We start from the raw sequence: 19,347 nt of genomic DNA on the forward strand, positions 1-19,347 counted from the left end.
ATTTTTCCAGGCTGGTTCCTGTATGCAAGGGTGAGTTGGGGGGCCTTGGGGAGCACTTAGGGAAGACATGAGGAGTTGGGGGAGAGGGAGGCTTTGAAGGAACGGGGGTGACTGAGGTAAAGGGAGAAGAGACTGCCAGCTGCGAGAAGTGGGCAAGGGATCCCGGAGGTCTGGGGGCTGCTGAGGAGGACTCCCCAATTCTGTTCGGAAGATGAGCTGTGAGCCTGGACTCTGGGGCTGATAGAGGCCTTGGCCTCCGGCCTGGTGGGAGCTCTGGGCAGCTGGCCTACAGACGTTCCTTAGTGCTGGTGAGTAGGTTTGAATCATCACTCAGGCCCTGGCCTCCATCCGCCCCCACCAGCCCCCTGGCCTCAGTTCCCTGGCAGCATCTCGGGGGGGGGGGGGGGCGGGAAGCAGGAACAAGGGCCTCTGTCTGCCCAGCTGCCTCTCCCTTTGGGCTCTGCCAGACTCCACAGTGCATACGTGGGCTCCAACAGGTCCTCTTCCCTCTGGGCCACTGACTAACCCCAGAACCACACGGCTTCCTGTTCTCAGCCCCACGAACACGGTGCCAAATACTTCTCCCCAGGGGAGACTCCCTGAACACTTCCCAAAGGACCCCAGTCACCCCAGCCTGTGGGCTGCAGCAGGCCAGATGAGGGCTCCAGAAGGGCACAGTGTCCAGATGGATACATCATGCCCTCTGTGCCTAGCACTGGGCTCTGTGCACATGGGGCCATTTGAGTCCCAAACATGCCACTGTTTGAGAGGTCACAAATGGGGATACCAGGGGTAATCTCCCTCAACCCTCTTCCTGAGGCCTCTTGAACCGGAGCTGGGGTGTGCAGACGGTAGTCACTAGGGGGCGCTCAGCCACCACAGGGAAGCTGGGTGAACTTGGGAGAGGGAGAGCAGCATCTGCGTGAGAGTGAGGACGCGTGTGAGTGTGTTGGGGGGGTAGCTGAGAGTGTTGGAGCGGGGGAGAAGGCCAGGGGTCACCCCAGGATTCCAGTAGATCTGTGTGTCCCTCTTTCCACCAGTCCCCTTCCGACTCCCCCAAACCCCTGCCCACTCCAATATTCCCAGCATAGAGGGAATAGCTCTCGAGTCCTGTCCGCACATAACCTCACTTTCCTGTACCCTCCCCCCAAATACCGCGCGGGCGTGTGTGTCTCCGGGCAAAGGGGGTCGCATAGGTAATTTTCAGGCTGTGAACCTCGGTGGGGGGTCGAGGTTTCGCTTCGCTGGTGTGGGTGGGGGTCCAGGCTTCGCTTGGGGTCCCCAGGCGAAGGCAGCGCCAGGGGCCGAAGACGCGCGGAGGGGACGGACTCAAGGAGCCGAGGCAGGGCCTGTTCCCGCCCCTGGGCGTGTCGGGGCGGGGCCAGGCCTTCTTTTTAGTCTGCTCATAGCGGTGAGGAGCGCAGAGGCTTGGGGCAGCCGGGCTGCAAGGAGGCCGCAGCGCGGGGGGCGAGTGGAGCCGGCGGCAGCGGCGCTCGGTCGGGAGACGCATCGGCGAGGCGGACGAACCAGCGGGGTCACCAGCCAGGAGTCTCCGCACTGGAATTTGATATTCATTTATCCAGGGTTTACCCTCCTCCTTTTATTCTGAAACATTTTTTTTGGAAAAAACCGTATTCTTTCCCCCTTTTAATTTATTTTTGCTTCCCATTCCCCGCTAAATCGGGCCGACCGTTTGGGGAGATTGCTCCTTTACTCCCCCAAATCACTTCGGATTTTGGAAACCAGCAGAGAAGCAAGAGGTATAGCAAGAGCTCCAAAGAGAAGTGGAGGAAGATAGAGAGACCGGGTCAGAGAGCGCGCGCTGCCGAGCGAGAAACGAGAGGGACAGGGGCAAAGTGAGTGACCTGATTTTGGGGGTGACCGCCAGAGCGCGGCGCGAGCCCTCCCCCTCAGGATCCCACGTCGGACCAGCCGCGCTGACGGACAGACAGACAGACACCGCCCCCTGCCCCAGCGCCCACCTCCTCCCCGGCCGGCGGCCGACGGTGGACGCGGCGGCTAGCCGCGGGCAGGAGCCGGAGCCCGCGCCCGGAGGCGGGGTGGAGGGGGTCGGGGCTCGCGGCGTTGCACTGAAACTTTTCGTCCAACTTCTGGGCTGTTCTCGCTCCGGAGGAGCCGTGGTCCGCGCCGGGGCAGCCGAGCCGAGCGGAACCGGGAGAAGTGCTAGCTCGGGCCGGGAGGAGCCGCAGTCCGAGGAGGGGGAGGAGGAAGAAGAGAAGGAAGAGGAGAGGGGGCCGCGGTGGCGACTCGGCTCTCGGAAGCCGGGCTCATGGACGGGTGACGCGGCTGTGTGCACAGACAGTGCTCCAGCCGCGCGCGCGCCTCAGGCCCTGGCCCGGGCCTCGGCTCCGGGAGGAAGAGGCGCCCGCCTGGGCGCCGAGGAGAGCGGGCCGCCCCGCAGCCCGAGCCGGAGAGGGAGCGCGAGCCGCGCCGGCCCCGGCCGGGCCTCCGAAACCATGAACTTTCTGCTCTCTTGGGTGCATTGGAGCCTTGCCTTGCTGCTCTACCTCCACCATGCCAAGGTAAGCCGCCGTGCCCGCCTGGCGCCGCGGGCCGCTGCGAGCGCCTCTCCCGGCTGGGGACGTGCATGCGAGTGCGCGCGTGGGGGCTCAGTGCCCCACGCGGGTCCTTGGGCACCAGGCGCGCGGCTTCGCCTCTATCTTCATACGTGTAGGGGGAGGGAGCGCGCGCTAGGTGGGAGGACACCGGGACAGAGTCTCACCGCCCACGCGGGCCCTGCCCACCCACCAGAGTTACCGCACGTAGGATCTGGGCCGACCAGCGGAGGGCGGGAGCCGGAGGAGGCAGCTGAGGGGGCTGGGCTTGCGCTGCCGCTGGCGGCTGAAGTTTGCTCCCGGCCGCTGGTCCCCGACGAACTGGAAGTCCGGGCAGAGGGGGCGGGAGCCGCAGCCCAGCGGGCGGGGGTGGGGGTGCTCGGACCTTGGACCGGGGGAGGGCAGAGAGCGTGGAGACGGCAGGGTGCAGGCGAGAGAGGGGCTTGCTGTCACTGCCGCTCGATCTCTGCGGCCCTCGCCTCGAGTTGGGGAAAAGTTTTGGGGTGGATTGCTGCTGGGACCCCCGCTCTCCGCCGGGCCACCTGCGTCGCAGCACCCCCGCCCGTCCCAGCTCGCGTCCCGCTCGGTGCCCGCCCTCCCCCGCCCGGCCGGGCGCGCGCGGCGCGGAGCCGATTACATCAGCCCGGGCCTGGCCGGCCGCGTGTTCCCGGAGCCGCGGCGGCCCGAGCGGGGAACCCGGGGTGGCGAGCGGCGCCCCTCCCCCCGCCTGCCCTCCGCGGGAAGGTGACCTCTCGAGGTAGTCCCTTGCAGAGGACCCGGAGAACCACCCCTATTCCTTCCCGCTGTCCCCAGCCCTTAACTCCCTCCTAGGAGGAATTTCCTAACGTCCCTTCCCCATTTCCTCTCTGCTCGAAGAGAAGCCCCTGCCACCTCTTTATTTTTTATTCCCCTCTGCTGAGAAGACCCATCTAACCTCTCTCCGGCCCCAGAGTCCGGGAAAGAATGATCGCTGTCAGGAGTCGGGCTGCCTGGGCCCAGCCGGGTGCTTTGTCGAGACTCAACCTAAAGTCCCGACTTCGTGACAGTCTGCTTCCCTCCCCTCCCCCACACTTCCGAGTGAGCTGTGCTTTAGCTTTTATGGGGGTGGCCTAAGGGAGGGTTTAAAGAGGGTCCTCAGACCACTTTACACTTTTTGGAAAAATGGTTTGAAATTTGCTGTGACATGGGCCGTGTGGGACTAGCCCTCCCCGAACCTTTGGAGGGAGCTCCTGCCAGCCGTGCAAACACACTTTGTTCTGGTGAAAAGGGCGTTGGAGCAGGAGCAGGTGGTTTTTTCGGAACTCCAAACTTGCCCACCCACCTTGCCTCCCAAAACCACCTAAGGGATCCTTTTCCGCTCTTCCTTTAGCTACAGAATCCCCTTAGAGAGTGGCAGAAGGAAGAAAATGGGCTGGGGTCCCTGCTGCCACCCGGAGTTCCTCAGACCCTGGCACAAAGGCCTTGGCTCCAGGCCTCCAAGGGGGGGGGGAGGGGGAGGAGAGGCCGCCTGGCCACAGTGTGACCTTCAGAGGCCCCCAGAGAAGGGCACCTGGCCCCTCCCCGCCCAGAACTGCCCCTCCCAGTGCCCCCTGGACTTGGAGGGGGTATGAAGTTTCTGATCCCTTTGCTCTTTGGGGCCCAGGAGGAGTGGAGGGCATAGGCAGAATGTTGGCAGAGGGAAGCCAGGGGGTGCCATGGAGATGGGTGAGGGGCTGAGGCAGAGACTCCAGGGGGGTCCCTGAGGGAACTGTAGGGGGAGGCTCCAGCTGGGATCCTGGAAACTTGGCCCTGGAGGCAAGGCTGGGGATCTGGGGTGTATTGGGGGGGGTGTGGGAAAGAGAGAGACAGACAGACAGAGTCTCTGCGGAGTCTGCAGTTCTGTGGGCTAGAGCGCAGCTCTGCTGCTCGGGATCTGCCCCAAAAGAGGGGCAGGTGGGGTGGGCAGTTGGTGACAACTGGAGACCCTCTGGAAGGGCTGGGAGAAGCCTCTGCCTGCGGGGTGCTGTCAGGTCCACATGGTTGGGCTAGTTGACCTTCACAGCTTCTGGGGAGGGGAGGAATGATCTGGTGGGGGTGGGGAGGGATGAGAGGCCTCAGGCCTAGGTAGTGCAGGGGGCCCCCTAGGGGTTGGGCAGTGCTAAGGCATAAAAGGCTTCCCTGGTTGCCTTTGAGGAAGGTGTCCAGCAGGTGAGAGGGACTTGGGAACCCCCTCAGTCCGGGAGGGAGAAGAAACCAGGGAACAAGGTGGGAGCCCGAGGCTCGGGGCTTTGGAGATAAATTCAGGCTCTAGGGAGATGGGTGCGCAGGGAAAAATGGGGCCCTCCCCTCCCCCAGGGTTTCCTCCCATGTTTTCCCCTCTAGGCAACCTGTGGCTTTGCTAAGTATTCCTGAGGATAGAAGAGTTTGGATGGGGGAGGGTGCTCGGTGCCCTTCGGTCCTCTGTACCGCCCCCCCCACAGCAACAGCGCACCCTGGTATTTGTTATGTCAGCAGGAGAAGGTCACCATGTTGTTTTTCTCGCCCCCAGTCCTTCCTTCCTGCCCCAGTCCAAATTTGTCCTCCTGTTTGACCTTAATACTTACCCGTGGCTTTGGACCAGGGAGTCAGGGGGGCTGAGAGACTTCACTTCTTTTAGCTCAGCAAGGGGCCAGTGAGGGCTGGGAAAGGGAAATGTGGGGGAGGGGCGGGGACCTGGGCAGCACAGCATTCTGGTGTTTTCCTCCTGTGTTTTGAGCCCCCCCACCAATATCTGGTCAGTCTTTATCTTCCTTGGCTTCAGAACGGGAGCAGTCCAGGGGTGGTGCTTTGTGCTGTGGAGAGCCCCCGGAGGTGCCCTGCACCATTGAGAAGCCCCGGGGAAGCCAGAGGCTGCGGGTTGGGAGGGACTTAAGGAGGGAGCAGGGGCGGGGTGGCTGGGTCTGTGCATCCCTGCTTCTGCCCATGCCCATTCTTCGTTCTTTGTTTTGTCTTCAGTGGTCCCAGGCTGCACCCATGGCAGAAGGAGAGCAGAAACCTCACGAAGGTAAGTCCCCCCCAACGCCCACCCCTGCACATGGATGGGGGGGGGTCCCTTGATCCCCCAGGGGATGGGTGGGAAGGCCTAGTTCCTTCTCAGGTCTGTTGGGGTTTGGGTGGGGAAGGGGCACAGGAATCTGGGGATCTAGAAAGGAAAAGGTGAGCTCCGGGAGATTAACCCTTCCATTCTGGAGCACTCTGTCTGTACTACTCAGACCACGGCTAGAAATAGGACTTGTGGTCTTTTTTTTCTGCTCTTTCCAGTAAAATTTTATTTGGAGAGGGAGTTGCGAGCACAGACCAGGAAGACGAATAGTGTTCAAGGATCCCAGGTGTCAGGGGAGGTGTCCCTTGTCGCCCCTGCTCCCAGGGGAGGATGGATACTCCATGTCACTTCCAACCCAGCCAGATTCCACCTGTGGGGTCTGTGTGGCAGAGGCTGTGACCCCTGCTGTCTAGATTGCTGGCTGTGTATGAGCTGGAGATGCAGAGGGCCCAGGCTCATGGAACTCCCTCCCCCCACTTGGCATTCCTTTGGGGGTGGAGAGAGAAAGCCCTACAGCCTCCCGCTGCCCTCCTGGGGAGTAGGTTTGGGTGCTTGTGAACTTCCCTCTTGGTCCAGCAGAGGGCTGGCTGTAGCTCCCAGGAGCCCCGCCCCTCTGCCCAGCCTGAGTCTGCCTGCCTTTTGTTTGCCGCGGTTTGGAGTACAGATCCTCCCATTTCTCTAGGGATGCCCTGGCTCTCCCCACTACTGAATGTGGCCTCTGCTCCAGCCCGATGTGCCACTCCCCCAGCTCCCCACCTCTGAGAAGGGACGACCCTGGGGTCTTCCTCCAGGCGAGTTTCCCTGACCCAAATCCAGTGGCCCGGATGGTGGCCAGGGGCAGTGTTTCTACTCCCCAGGCTGGTGGTGACGCCTGGCCAGTTCTGCCTCCTTCCTCACTCAGGAGCCCTTTCCTTGACCCAGGGCCTGGCTTCCCCACCTGTGCCACTGACAGGCCTCCGCTCCCAGGGTGCACCCACCCTGCCTCAGCCTCCACTGGTCTCTCTCTGAGGTCTGGGAGAGACAAGACAAATGGTCTTTGTTTGCTGGGGTAAAGGTTGTCTTAGAGAAATAAGGAAAACCACGAAGCCTGAAGTTGGAGTGTATGTGCGCCCACGCCTGAGCAAAAGCAGGACAGCTTTCCTTGGAGGTGTTGGCTGGGGTGCGAAGGGTGCGGTGAAGTCACCCCCCTCTACCTCCTGTGGGCCCTGAGGATGCCAGGGAGCTTTTCCAAGGAATTCCCACCCTGGATCTTTTTACCATCAGCTACCAACTGCCATGACCCAGGCCAGACTGTTTTGCCGTCCTGTCCTTGTGGCCCTGAAGGCTTGGCCACCTCTAGCCCCAGCCAGGACGCAGTGTCAGGGCAAGAATTCTTGATTAGTCATCTTCTTCAATATAGACCTGGCTTACAAAAGGACTTCTTCAGATCCCTGGTCTTGTTTATACTCTTTTTGGTGATGCTTGGTCCTAACCCTTGTAGCGGTGGGGAATTCTGTGCCCATTGTCTGGATGGGGAAGCAGAGACCTCAGGCAAGGCCAAGGACTGGCTTGGGAGCCCCCAGTGTTTTCTTTCCTGTTTTCACACGTACAGCCTCCCCACTTCCCCTCAGCTCCTCACATTCTCCCTAATCCACTATATATACCCCCCTCCCCAGCACCCAGGCTCATCTTCCTTCACCCTTCTGGAGGGAGGAGTGAGGAGAGGCTCAGCTGTGGCCTCTGGGAAGAGGCAGCTGGGGGTATGCCCTTCAGATGTCTTGGTGGGGCTCTAACCTTGTGTCTCCTGGGCTGAGAAAAGGGCGCTTGTTCTTAGGGCTGGAGATGGAAGGCAGAACCCTATACTTCAACCTCTGTTTCAGTGTCTTTAGAGATCAGCCCAACCCACTTACACAGATGTGCAGAGTCTGAGGCCTAGAGAGGGAGGAACTGTCCCAAGGTCACACCAAGTCCTGGCCAGAGCCCAGGCTTCCTCGCTGGCTGGATGCTGCTGCTTCCCTTCTGTTCAGGGGAAACTCATTTCAGGGACAGGATTGCTCTGTGGTGGTGGTGGAGGGCTGATGGGGAGTGGCAGGCCAGGCCACAGTTTGGAGTAGTCATTCAGAGTCCTGACTTTATTTATTCTCAGGGGCCCTACCTCTGTGGCCCAGAATTACCCCTTCATGCTCCGGTGCACCCCAGGCTCCACGGCCAGCCTGGGAAGTTGTCTTTACCCTGGTCTCCCTCCAGATCAGCTTCTAGAAATGCTCCGTGACTGCAGTGGCGGCACCGTTTTTTCCATGATGCAAGCAGTTTGCCCTCCTGGGTGGGGTTATCGGTGGCTGGCAGGGCCAGCACAGTGTTCCCGCCCATAGCCACCTGCTGTTTCCAGGCAGACCCAGCCCCTGTGCCAGTGCCCACCACCTCCTCAGCCCGAGTCTGGGGAGGGGGTCTGGCAGGTGGCAAAGTGCCCCCTGATGCTTCCCCTCTGTTTCACAGGATGTTGGCTTGGGAAGGCTTTGATGTCAGAGTTGACTTTAACTCTGTTACTTACTGGCAGTGTGGCCTTGGGGCCAGTTACTCAGCCTCTGTAAGCCTCTAGTTCCCCATTTGTAAAACGGGGGGTCCTACTAGAACCTCAGAGTACCATGGGGGGGAGAATTGTTTGGGGTGGCATCTGTGGACTCCTGTACACAGTGCCCAGCACATAAGAAGTGCTCAGTAAGTGGTTGTCGGTTAATGGCAGGGCAGCCGCTGTGGAGAGTTGGAGGGAAATGGAGAGTGGGCTTGCCAAGCTGGCTGCTCCTCCTTTCACGGGAAGCTTAGAGACCCCCAACAGGTATACTCATACTCAGACTGTCCTCTGGCATCACGGTTGACCTAGGGATTGGCTTGGCTGTCCTGGCGAGGCTAGGGGATCAGATGTGCAGGCTGACTCCCTTCGAACCTGACAGTGCCATGTGATCTTTGGAATAAAAACAGGCCTTTCTCAGTGTTGGTGGTGGAAAGCTAGGAGAGGACTTCAGCCACAGCCAAGAGACTTAAGTTAGATTTTCAGAAGGACGGTAGTGGGTACCTCTTCCAGACAGGAGCGGGTGGAGAGAAGGGCCGGCCACCTCTAACGTGACCTGCTAGGCTCATGTGTCACCCTCTGCCATGCAGTGGTGAAGTTCATGGACGTCTACCAGCGCAGCTACTGCCGTCCAATTGAGACCCTGGTGGACATCTTCCAGGAGTACCCCGATGAGATCGAGTACATCTTCAAGCCGTCCTGTGTGCCCCTGATGCGGTGTGGGGGCTGCTGCAATGACGAGGGTCTGGAGTGTGTGCCCACCGAAGAGTTCAACATCACCATGCAGGTGGGCACCTGTGGGGAGCGGGGGAGGGGCCGCGTGGGTGGGTGGGGCATTAGGCTTTGCCAACAGGTGGTCCCCGGCCCTCTCCTGGGCAGCTCTCGAAGGGAGGAGCCAGGCTTGCCTTGCCCACCTCTCGCCCCTGAGTCAGTCAAGGGGAGATGTGGAGGTCTTACCCTCTTTGGAGAAAAAGATGCTCGCATTTCTGAGCCCAGGTTTCCAGCAAGCCCCGACCACCTCCTCCTCCTCCCTGACCTCTGTCCCCTGAGCTCAGGAGGGGGATGACACCTGTGACAGGAGCCCCTCCCTTCCTCTCTAGGAGGGAGAGAGCCCTCCCTCCCTGGGGGCTCTGTTTGGGAAGCTGGATGAGCCTGGTCTGTGGAGAGTTTAAAAAGCCAGTCGTTTGGTACTGCCTGGTGATGGGGCACATCTCAGCCTGGATGGGGCTGGAGGGAACTCTGAGACCCCAGGGAGGGGTGGGTGGCTCTTGGGTAGTTACTGGGGGTAGGGTGAGGCCTGGAGGGGTAAGAGGAGGGGAGGGATGGGGAGTGGCAAGAACCCAGGACCCAAATTCCCAGCCTGGCCAACCCTGCAGCCATGTCTGCCCTCAAGAGAAGCAGGGGCTCCTCGAGGTCAGCGGGGTGGGGGGAGTTGGGGGGGGCCTGAGGCTCTTTCTGGTAGAGCCCCTGGTCCCCCCGTACTTCCGCCACCCTTCCCTGCTCTGTAGAACCCCTGGGTGCTGAGTGGCAGGAGCCATGGGGTCTCCCGCCTGGGTATGGCTGGCTGGGTCACTAACCGCTGTGATCTGCTTCCTTTTCCTCCAGATTATGCGGATCAAACCTCACCAAGGCCAGCACATAGGAGAGATGAGCTTCCTACAGCACAACAAATGTGAATGCAGGTAAGGAAGTCACGGAGTCATTTGTTCAGTGAATGGCTGCTGAACGAATTCAGGGGGCCCACTCTAGGCCAGGGTAAAGTACGTTCCACTTGTTAGCCCGTTTCCACCTTCCAGCTGTGTAACTGTGGGCATTTCGATATTACTTCAATGTGCCTCAGTTTCCACATCTGTAAAATGGGCACAGTAATAGTATGTACTGCTTAGCATTGTTATAAGGATTAAATGAGTCCTTATACGTCAAGAGTTTAAAACTGTAGTGATGTATCATAAATACTATGTTAAGTTTTTATTATTATTATTATTATTCTCGTTACCATCACCATCTGAACTCCTCTCTGTTTTGTTCTTTTCTCTTTCTCTACCCACTGCAGACCAAAGAAAGATAGAGCAAGGCAAGAAAAGTAAGTGGCCGTGACTTTCCCTCTTCTCCCTCTACTTGGTGGTTGTCTTGGTTTGGGGCTCTTGGCTTCCTCTCTCAGGGGGGTCTGATGGCTTCACTGGGTCTGAGAGTTGGTTTCATGGGGACTTGTGGTGGCAGCAGTGGGATGGAGCAAACTCCAGGATTATGGCTCTAGAACAACTGACAAAACCCAGCCTGGTGCCTGGAACTTCCTTTGGAAGAGACGATGCATCTCCGGGCCATTCCCGGCCAGGACTTGCGGTCTTGGCGTGTCGGGGGCTGTCGTGGAAGCTGGCTCCCGGGCCTGCTCTAGCCTCCTGTCACCCATGGCAGGGAGAGGGAGTGGGTGGCAGAGAGGCCAGCTTTTGTGTGTTAGAGGAAATGGCCTCGTTGGTGGCTGCAGTGGTGGTGCAGTTGGATTTGGGGCCAGCTGGGGTGTTTTCTTGGTGCGTGCCCTCCTGCGGGAGTGAGGCAGGCCAGAGACGCTCAGCCGCCTTGGCCGGGGAGAAAGAGGTGAATGTTGGCCATTTCCTGAGGCTTTCAGTTGCTCAGTGTGGAGGGTCAGGTCAGGATGGAGCAGGGGGTGAGGTCTGGCAGCGGTGATCCTTCAAGACAGGGCGAGCGGCTGGCACGGGAGAGAGCCTGCAGGGGAAGAGACTGAGAGAGAGCACCTCTGCCCTTCCCCCACCCATCGTCCTGTCTGCCCCCAACGCTCTGGTGACATTGAAGCCCCCTAGGCCTCAACCCCTTGCCTCTTCCCTAAGTCCCCAACTTCAGGATTGCTAAGCAGTGATTGGGGACAGGAGGCTCAGAGAGAGAGAGAGTGTGTCTGTGCGCGTGTGAATGAAGACCTTCCTTCCTCCAGAACTTTCTCCCGAGAGGGAACAGACTTGCCTCTCTCCTCCATCCCCTCCCCTTCATTTGTCCCATGTGACAGCCATCCTGAGGGGCATTCTCTGGGGCCGGGCAGGTGTGGAGAGGGCTGGTTCCCTGGAGGGGGACAGGCTTCAGCTTGCCGCCCTTGCCTGTTCCCCAAACGCCTGCCTTGCCCACAGGGAGAGTGGGGTTTCGCCTGGTCTCCGAAGAGAGTCTGGTGAGATGGTGTAGCAGGCTTTGACAGGCTGGGGAGAGGACGCTTCGCCAAATGCCGCCCAGGCCCCCCTCCCCATGCCTCCCTAACTCCCACCCCACCCTGCCGCCTGCCTGGGGCCCCGCCTCTCAGCCCAGGTTATGGCCGGGCTGGCTGGCGCCTTTCATATGCCACCCTTGGTTTTGCGCCAGCTCCCAAGATAGCTGCTCCCCTACACTGAGATTCACAGAGGCAGGGCCCCTGGAGGGACCCCTCGCTCTGGTACTTGGAAATGAAGGCAGAAGGTGCCTGGAGTACAGCCTGCACCCCCTTCCCTCGCCCCCCATCGAGTCAAGTCTCTGACCTTCTCCCCAAACTCTGGCCTACCTCTTATGGCCCCTGACCTTCAGGGTCAGGCTTGTTCAGGGATGCTGGGCAGAGAGCCTGCCCCCTAGGCTTTGCCCCCTGCCTGGAACCAGGAGACACCATGAGCGTGGAGGCCTGTGGGTCCAGTGCCCTCCACCCAGCCTCTGCTCCCCCCACCACACACACAGCCTTGCTAGGAGCTGGGTTTGCTGCCCCCCCCACCCCCGGCTCCGCCCAAGGGTAAAGTGAGAAGAAGGCGCCATTGAGTGCCTGCCGCCCCGGCCCATCCCGTGTGCGTGCACGTGTGCAAGCTCTCCCTCGTGCCTCGGAGCGTGTCCTGTGTCCTGCCCTCCTCACTGCTTCCTTTCCTCTCCCCTACCCCCTTGCTTTCTCTTTGTCTGTCTCTGTTTTTTTATTTTCCAGAAAATCAGTTCGAGGAAAGGGAAAGGGGCAAAAAAGAAAGCGCAAGAAATCCCGGTATAAATCCTGGAGCGCGTACGTGGTGCCACCGCTGTCTCGTTTCCTGGAGCCTCCCAGCCCCCAATCAAACTCCCGCCTGCAGGACCCTGGAACCCTGCCTCCCTCCTGCTCCCCTTCCCTGGCTCCTATCCTCCCTCTCCCCTAGTGACTCTCTCTCACTCTCACTCCACTAATTGGCACCGATGGGTAGATGTGGTGGTGGCATTGCTGGTCCAGGGCTGGGGGGTGGGCGGGTGGGCAGAGTGGGCCTGGAGGATTCAGGGAGGGGCCTCTGGCTTGGCTGGGCACCCACCGCCTTTCCCTCATCCACTGGGCACTGGTGGCGGGCCCATGTTGGCACGGGTGCCGGGCGCTGATGCCTGCTCACCCAACTGGTTTCCACTGCTCTAGGCTTCCGCACTTCTCTGGAAGCTGGGGGGTGGGGGTGGGGAGGGCAGACGTGGCGTGAGGAAGGGGCGTGGATGAGGTGAGGCAGCTCGTTGTTGGCTGAAGGAGGATGTGGCGTCAAACACCACTGCGGCCCCTCCTTGTGGACTTGGGGCCTCTGGAGGAGAGCCCCCTATTCCAGCCCAACCCATGGCACCCACAGAAGCCTTCCCGTAGGGTGGCCTCTTCCTCTGGGTTTGAGGCTGTGGGCGACCCTTTGGCCACAGCGGCCTGGCCTGTGGACCCTGCCTCTGGGCCTAGCCTGCCGTCACTCCCTGCTTCAGCCCCCACTTTGGTGGAGGGGCCTGGGCATGAGCCTTCACACAGGGAGGAGGTGGCCCCAATTGCCATCCCCAGCAGGTGGAGAGTGAAGGTGTGCTTTTCCGGGGGTGGTAGCCGTTGGGGCCCTGTGGCCCGAGACTTGCACTTGTGCCCGTGGGACAGCGCTGCCCCTTACAGCACCCCTGTCCTTGCATTCTGCCCGTGAACGTCCGCCTCTTCCTGCGGGCAGGCTTCCTAGCCAGTGCTGCCTCTTTCCGCCGCTCTCTCTTGTCTTCCGCTGTGGCGTCGGACCCTTCCAGGGCGTGGAAGGGTGTGGGGCCCGTGAGCTGGGTGGGGTGCAGCTGCTGACGTGGTCGGGGGTGTTGCATGGATTTTTTTCTCTCTCTCTGCTGACGCTCTAGCTTAGATGTCTTTCCTTTTGCCTTTTGCAGTCCCTGTGGGCCTTGCTCAGAGCGGAGAAAGCATTTGTTTGTACAAGATCCGCAGACGTGTAAATGTTCCTGCAAAAACACAGACTCGCGTTGCAAGGCGAGGCAGCTTGAGTTAAACGAACGTACTTGCAGGTTGGTTCCCAGAGGGCGAGCAAGTCAGAGAGGGGCTTTGCACAGAGATGGGGAGAGAGAGAGAGAGAGCGCGCGAGCGAGCGAGCGAGCGAGAGCGAGCGAACGCGCACCTGAAAGGGGCCAGCTGCTTGCTCAGCTTCTAGCTGCTTGCCTGGTGACTGCCGCCTTCTCTGCTCGCGGGGCCCCTGCACTGGGCAGCGGGTGCTGGCCGGCCCGCCAGGGCCAGTTCAGAGCTTGCCCTGGTTGCGTGAGTGGGCAGGCCAGTGTGGCTTCCCGTGGTGGTGTGGACGCAGGCTGAGTGTTGTGTCCTGTGGTCCTGCTCGTAGTGGCTGTTGGTTCTGACGTCGTGATTCCTACCTCTGCTGCTAATAGGGAGGGCCCTTCCCGGCGTGGGGGGATGCGCCTCTACAAAGCGCAAACACTTGGGGGCCTCGCCACCGCCTCTGAGGTCTGCACCGCTGGGTTTCTCATCCCCTCAGTGTCTCTCCTTGGGGACAGGGCTTGAGTTCATCCTCAGACTGGGGTCCTGGAGGGCGTGGGCTCTGCCTGTTGGTTTAGGGCAGATAGAAGATTTAACATCAGGAGACGCTAGATAGCTTAATACTCCAGTCATCACGGCGACAGCCCCGAACAGCCCACCTATTTCCAAATGCCCCTGGGATGGGTGGAGGGAGGGAGCCACACCCATTCTCCTAATGTTAGGCCGTGAGCTCCTCACACCTGGGCCTAGGTTTTATTCATCTGTGTGACCCCCCACTCCCACCCCAGGCATCTGTGCCTCTGTCCCTTGTTCCCACCAGGGACCAAGGAAGTGTCAAGTGCGTGAGTGAATACATGACTGAGTTCAGGGGTGAGGGCAAGAGCACGGGGCCGTGACAGGTGGCTGGCAATCTTTTGATGCCTCGCTGGTGTTTATACTCATCTGGCCTGTGCTCAAAGGCAGGGAGCCCTCTGGGCCAGCGTAAGCTTCACCCAGGAAGGAGAGGCTTTTATGGGGATTCCCGGGCAGGGCCAGGGTGCCCCCGGCTAGTCCAGATGCCTCATTGGTTAACAGGGTCCTTGGAGTGTAGCTCTCTCCCCCGTCTCCCGTGTTCCTGTGGCTTGTGCGTGTCAGGGAGGCTGGGGACCAGGCCCTGGGGGTGTTACTGTGGGTTCTGTCTGTCTTGGCGGACAGAAGGCAGGAAGTGTACACTACATGAAGGCAGGAAGTGTACACTAGTGCTGGGGTGGGGGCTCTGCCTCACCCCAGGGCTGGCTGAGGGGTCTCCACATCTCCCAGGGACCTCCGAGAAGATAAGGGATTTGCCATTTTAGGGTTACCACGGTGATCATTCTGCAGTGATGGGATAGGGGGATGTCTGCAGTGACCTGGGGGCTAACTGAAGTTACCCGAACCCATCCTCTCACCTGGCTGTATGGGGGAATTTCAGTCCTCAAACAGGAGGCTTAGGATCCCCATTCCTAAGCTCTCAGAAGGGCAGGGCCTGCTCTGACCTCTCTTCAAGTGGGGAGGGTAAAAGGCAAGCAGCCCAGGTGCAGGGGCATGATGGGAAAGTTCTAGGAGTCCCCTCTGCCTCCCCGACCCTAAGTTAAATAGCATATTGGAAAGGTAAGGCAGCCTGGTACCTGGGGCCTGCAGCTGAGGCCAGGACGGTGGGCATGGCGAGGGGAGGTGTGTCTCTCACCTTCCCAGGGCCCCAAGCCCTGCTGGCTCCGCCTCTCTTGGGAGCCTCACTTCCCCAGCTTCCTGGCCTGCTTGGCCTCTGCACAGGCCCTATCCTTTGCTCTCCCAACTCACTCCCCCAAACCAGCACCATAGGGACTGCACTGAAACATCTCCTTCTGCAGGGAGGCTTTGCTGATTAACTTGGTCCAACTTTGCTCACCTATCAGCTCTTAAATGTCAACTAGGGACTGTTCTTTGGGACGTGTTCATTTGTTGCTTGTGATGAGATGTCATTCTGCCTTTGTCTTGTCTCAGCTAGATTGTAATCTCCAGAGGGCAGACTGGGAGCCCCGGACGTAGCTGCCACTCTCCCAGAGGCAGGACTGCGCTTTCTCTGTCCTCTCCCCTGCTGGCCTCGGGCTGCAGGAAGGGGAGGCTGCGGCCTCCCCACCGGGGCTCCTCCCCTGGCCCTAACCCCCAGCCTCTGTTTCCCGTTCTCTGCAGATGTGACAAGCCAAGGCGGTGAGCTGGGTGGGAGGAAGGAGCCTCCCTCAGAGTTTCAGGGACGAGACGTCTCACCAGGAAAGACTGACACAGAATGACCCATAGCCGCTGCCCCCGCACCACCACCACCATCAACAGAACAGTCCTGAATCCAGAAACCTGACATGAAGGAAGAGGAGGCTGTGCGCAGAGCACTTTGGGTCCGGAGCACAAGACTCCGGCAGAAGCATTCCCGGGCGGGTGACCCAGCACGGTCCCTCTTGGAATTGGATCGCCATTTTATTTCTCTTGCTGCTAGATCACCGAGCCCGGAAGATTAGAGAGTTTTATTTCTGGGATTCCTGTAGACACACCCACCCACATACATGCGTTCATATACATATATAAAATATATAAAAATAAATATATATATTTTATATATATATATAAAATATATATATTCTTTTTTTTTAAATTAACATTGCTAATGTTATTGGTGTCTTCACTGGATGTATTTGACTGCTGTGGACTTGAGTTGGGAGGAGAACGCCCCCACCCAGATCCTGACAGGGAAGAGGATGGAAGCAGAGACTCTGGCATCATCTTTTTATCCCTCTTAGGGAAGCCGGGGTCCCCTCACCTGCCTGGGGACGCGCAAGGCCAGGGCACGGGGGCAAATTTGGCCTGCTTTTGGAAACACCGACAAACCCAGCCCTGGCCCCGAGCCTCTATCCCGAGTCAAACGGACAGAAAGACAGGCAACAGGTACAGGGCACGAGGACGCTGGCTCTGACCAGGAGTTTGGGGGAGCCTCGGGACACTGCTGTGCTTTGGAGAACCCCTCCACGTGCTGCACGGGCATCTTGCCCCCAGGGGCACTTGCCTGGAAGATTCAGGAGTCTGGGCAGCCTTCACCTCCTCTCACCCGCTTCCGAGATGCCCAGGAGGCCACTGACATGCCTTGGCGAAGAGAAGAGAGACGTTGGTGGAGGAAGGGCCGCCCAGTGGCAGCTCATCCTCTGAGGGAAGGGCCTCCTGCCTTGGCCCTCTCCCAGCTTCGCTTCCCGGGGCACAGCCCAGGAGGGCCCGATGTCCTCAGACCATTGAAACCACTAGTTGTGTCCCCCCAGGAGACCTGGCTGTGTGTGTGTGAGTGGTTAACCCACCTCTGTCCCCCAACCCGACCCTTCCTGCGGCATAGAGAGACAGGGCAGGGTCCCGGTGCCCACCCTGGAGGCAGAGAAAAGAGAAGTGTTTTATATATGGTAGTTATTTAATATGCCCTTTTAATTAGAAATTAAAACAGTTAATTTAATTAAAGAGTAGGGTTTTTTTCAGTATTCTTGGTTAATATTTAATTTCAACTATTTATGAGATCCATCTCTTGCTGTCTCGCTCTCTCTTATTTGTACTGGTCTTTGTGTATAAAATTCCTGTTTCCAATCTCTCTTGCTCTGATCGGTGACAGTCACCAGCTTGTCCTGAGCAGATATTTAATTTTGCTAACACTCAGTTCTGCCCTCCCCTTTCCCTTGGCTCCCCACCACACATTCCTTTGAAATAAGGTTTCAATATACATCTACATACTATATATATATTTGGTAACTTGTGTTTGTGTATATATATATAATATATATATATATATGTTTATGTATATATGATTCTGATAGACATTGCTATTCTGTTTTTTTATATGTAAAAACAAAACAAGAAAAAATAGAGAATTCTACATACTAAATCTCTCTCCTTTTTTAATTTTAATATTTGTTATCATTTATTTATTGGTGCTACTGTTTATCCGTAATAATTGTGGGGGAAAAGATATTAACATCACATCTTTGTCTCTAGTGCAGTTTTTCGAGATATTCCGTAGTACATATTTATTTTTAAACAACAACAAAGAAATACAGATATATCTTAAAAAAAAGCATTTTGTATTAAAGAATTTAATTCTGATCTCAAAGCTCCTCCTGGTTTCTCCTTCTCCATTGAATCTTTGTTCCAGACTTCCTCCTGCCCCTTTCCCTCCTCCCATGGGAAACATGGCATTTGCCTGAGGTCTGGGAAAGGGGTTCCAAGCGTGTAGGATACGGGGTGACCCACCTCATTGTGCCGGGGGCCAGAGTCTTTCCATTCTGGCTGGGCCCGTCCTGGGGGAGCTCGTTCATCTTCTACCATCTGTGGAAGTGGGGGAGGGAGAGACAGCTCCTTAGATAGGAGCCAAGGGCCCTGCAATGAGTAGAGCTGTCTTCAGGAGTCATGTGATCCAGGCAATGTCCCTTGTCAGGGAAGGAACTGGCCATGTCTCTGAGCTTGTTTCCCAGAGGACAGGAAGGGGCTGGGAATGGGAAGGGGGTGCTTGTGTGGGGCCTGTACCCCCAGGGTATAAATTAGTTTTACGTAGTAGTCCTGGAGTTCCTTGAGCCTCCGGAAGGTGGGCCCACGGTTCCACTTGCCCCTGAGGGGGACTCCCTGCCCTGCCTTGCTGTGTAGGCCCAGCTCTCCTGCAGGCCCGGGGAAGGTGGAAGCTGTCTGGGTCTTTGACGTTTTTGAACAGTGCTTCCAAATCCACTTCTCTAGCCTCTTTTATTCCTTCAAACCATATTTATTGGGCCACCAGCCATCGTGCCAGGGCAAGGGATGCCGTTATGAATAAGACACAATTCCACCCCTCAAGGATCTGGTGAGGGTGGGTGAGGAGACACAGAACTATAAATCCACAAATAGAAAAATACATAAATTTTGATGGGGGCATTTGATCCAGCTTGGGAGTGGGGATGGATTGCGGGTGGTGGAGTCTGGGAGGTCTGCTCATTATATTACCTTTACGCTGCCCCTTAAAGAGTGTGAAGGAGAAGACAGAACATGGAGGGGCGGGTGGAAGGGTTGAAGCCGACATCCCAGGCAGAAGGGGCAGTGTGGGCAAAGGCATGGAGGGAGGACTCAGGCAGGGAGTGGGTGAGGGGATGAAGGTGGGAGAGAGAGGCAGGAATAGCCCTTGCCTGCCGCACCCATGGTGCCAAGAGCCTATGACCTGGGGATGAGCAGCACGTGAGGGGTTTTAAACAGGGAGCACCTCTGCAGGGAGGTGGTTGTAATCCTCCCGTGGGAGACACCCTGAGGAGGGTAGAGGTGACTTCGGTGGCTGAAAAGGGAGGGCACCCCCTGCCTCTCCTGGCCACACTGGGTGGGGGGGGGACTAGGGAGGCGAGGTTCCTGCCCTCGTGCAGCTTTGGTTCTAGTTAAGTGCTCATTTTCCAGGCGCTTTCCACCTGTGGCTCTTCCGCTGGTTAACACGATCCACAAGACCTGTGAGGTCGGGGCTCTTGTCATCCCAAGTGGATATTTGCCTGAGCCTCCAACTGGCCTTCCAGATTCTTCTCTCTCCTGCATTCTCATCAGCCAGAGTGAGCCTGTTAAAATGTGAGCTGAATCATATTACCTTTTGGCTCAAAACCCTGCAGACTCCGTTTTATTCGGCAAAAGAAGCCAAAGTCCATACAGTGGCCTTAAAAGGCCCTGCACCATCTGTGTTGCCTTGATCTCCCCAACTCAATGACCTCTGACCCCACCTTGACCACTCAGCTCCAGCCACACTGGCTTCTCTGTTCCTCGCGGGTGCGCTCCCACCTCAGGGCCTTTGCACGTGCGGTCCTCTCTTCCTAGAGTCCTCTTCCCCCAGATGTGGCATGCGTGGCTCTCTCACCTTTAAGTTTTGTTACCATCTCAGCAAGGCTGCTTGACT

At 58.2% G+C, this 19,347-nt stretch overlaps 1 protein-coding gene across 6 annotated transcripts; it reads left to right on the plus strand.

Annotated features, from left to right (window-relative positions):
* The first annotated feature begins 1,416 nt into the window (after positions 1-1,416).
* VEGFA (vascular endothelial growth factor A) lies at positions 1,417-17,565 on the plus strand. 6 transcript variants are annotated; one of them, XM_027127376.1, is made up of 8 exons: positions 1,417-2,543; positions 5,550-5,598; positions 8,776-8,972; positions 9,791-9,867; positions 10,239-10,268; positions 12,126-12,197; positions 13,322-13,453; positions 15,624-17,565. In XM_027127376.1, exons 1-8 carry the CDS (start codon positions 2,478-2,480, stop codon positions 15,643-15,645), a joined length of 645 nt encoding a protein of 214 aa, XP_026983177.1. In that variant the 5' UTR covers positions 1,417-2,477; the 3' UTR covers positions 15,646-17,565. The 6 variants fall into 6 exon arrangements, with proteins under 6 accessions (XP_026983177.1, XP_026983178.1, XP_026983181.1 ...); XM_027127377.1 differs by having other exon boundaries at positions 12,126-12,179; XM_027127375.1 differs by lacking the exon at positions 1,417-2,543 and adding an exon at positions 3,000-3,653.
* Positions 17,566-19,347: the final 1,782 nt, after the last annotated feature.

Source organism: Aethalodelphis obliquidens, unplaced genomic scaffold (genome assembly GCF_003676395.1).
Source record: "Aethalodelphis obliquidens isolate GAN/ISIS:26980383/991018 unplaced genomic scaffold, ASM367639v1 scaffold31, whole genome shotgun sequence".
In the NCBI taxonomy this organism is placed as follows: Eukaryota; Metazoa; Chordata; class Mammalia; order Artiodactyla; family Delphinidae; genus Aethalodelphis; species Aethalodelphis obliquidens.

What these genes read in the sequence shown, in the direction of transcription:
- VEGFA (XM_027127375.1), top strand. Translation starts at nt 3,540, where the DNA reads ATGATCGCTGTCAGGAGTCGGGCTGCCTGGGCCCAGCCGGGTGCTTTG. An exon ending in GATAGAGCAAGGCAAGAAAA is followed by an intron (nt 10,269 to 12,125) that starts GTAAGTGGCCGT and finishes TTTATTTTCCAG; the next exon opens with AAAATCAGTTCGAGGAAAGG. An exon ending in TTAAACGAACGTACTTGCAG is followed by an intron (nt 13,454 to 15,623) that starts GTTGGTTCCCAG and finishes CGTTCTCTGCAG; the next exon opens with ATGTGACAAGCCAAGGCGGT.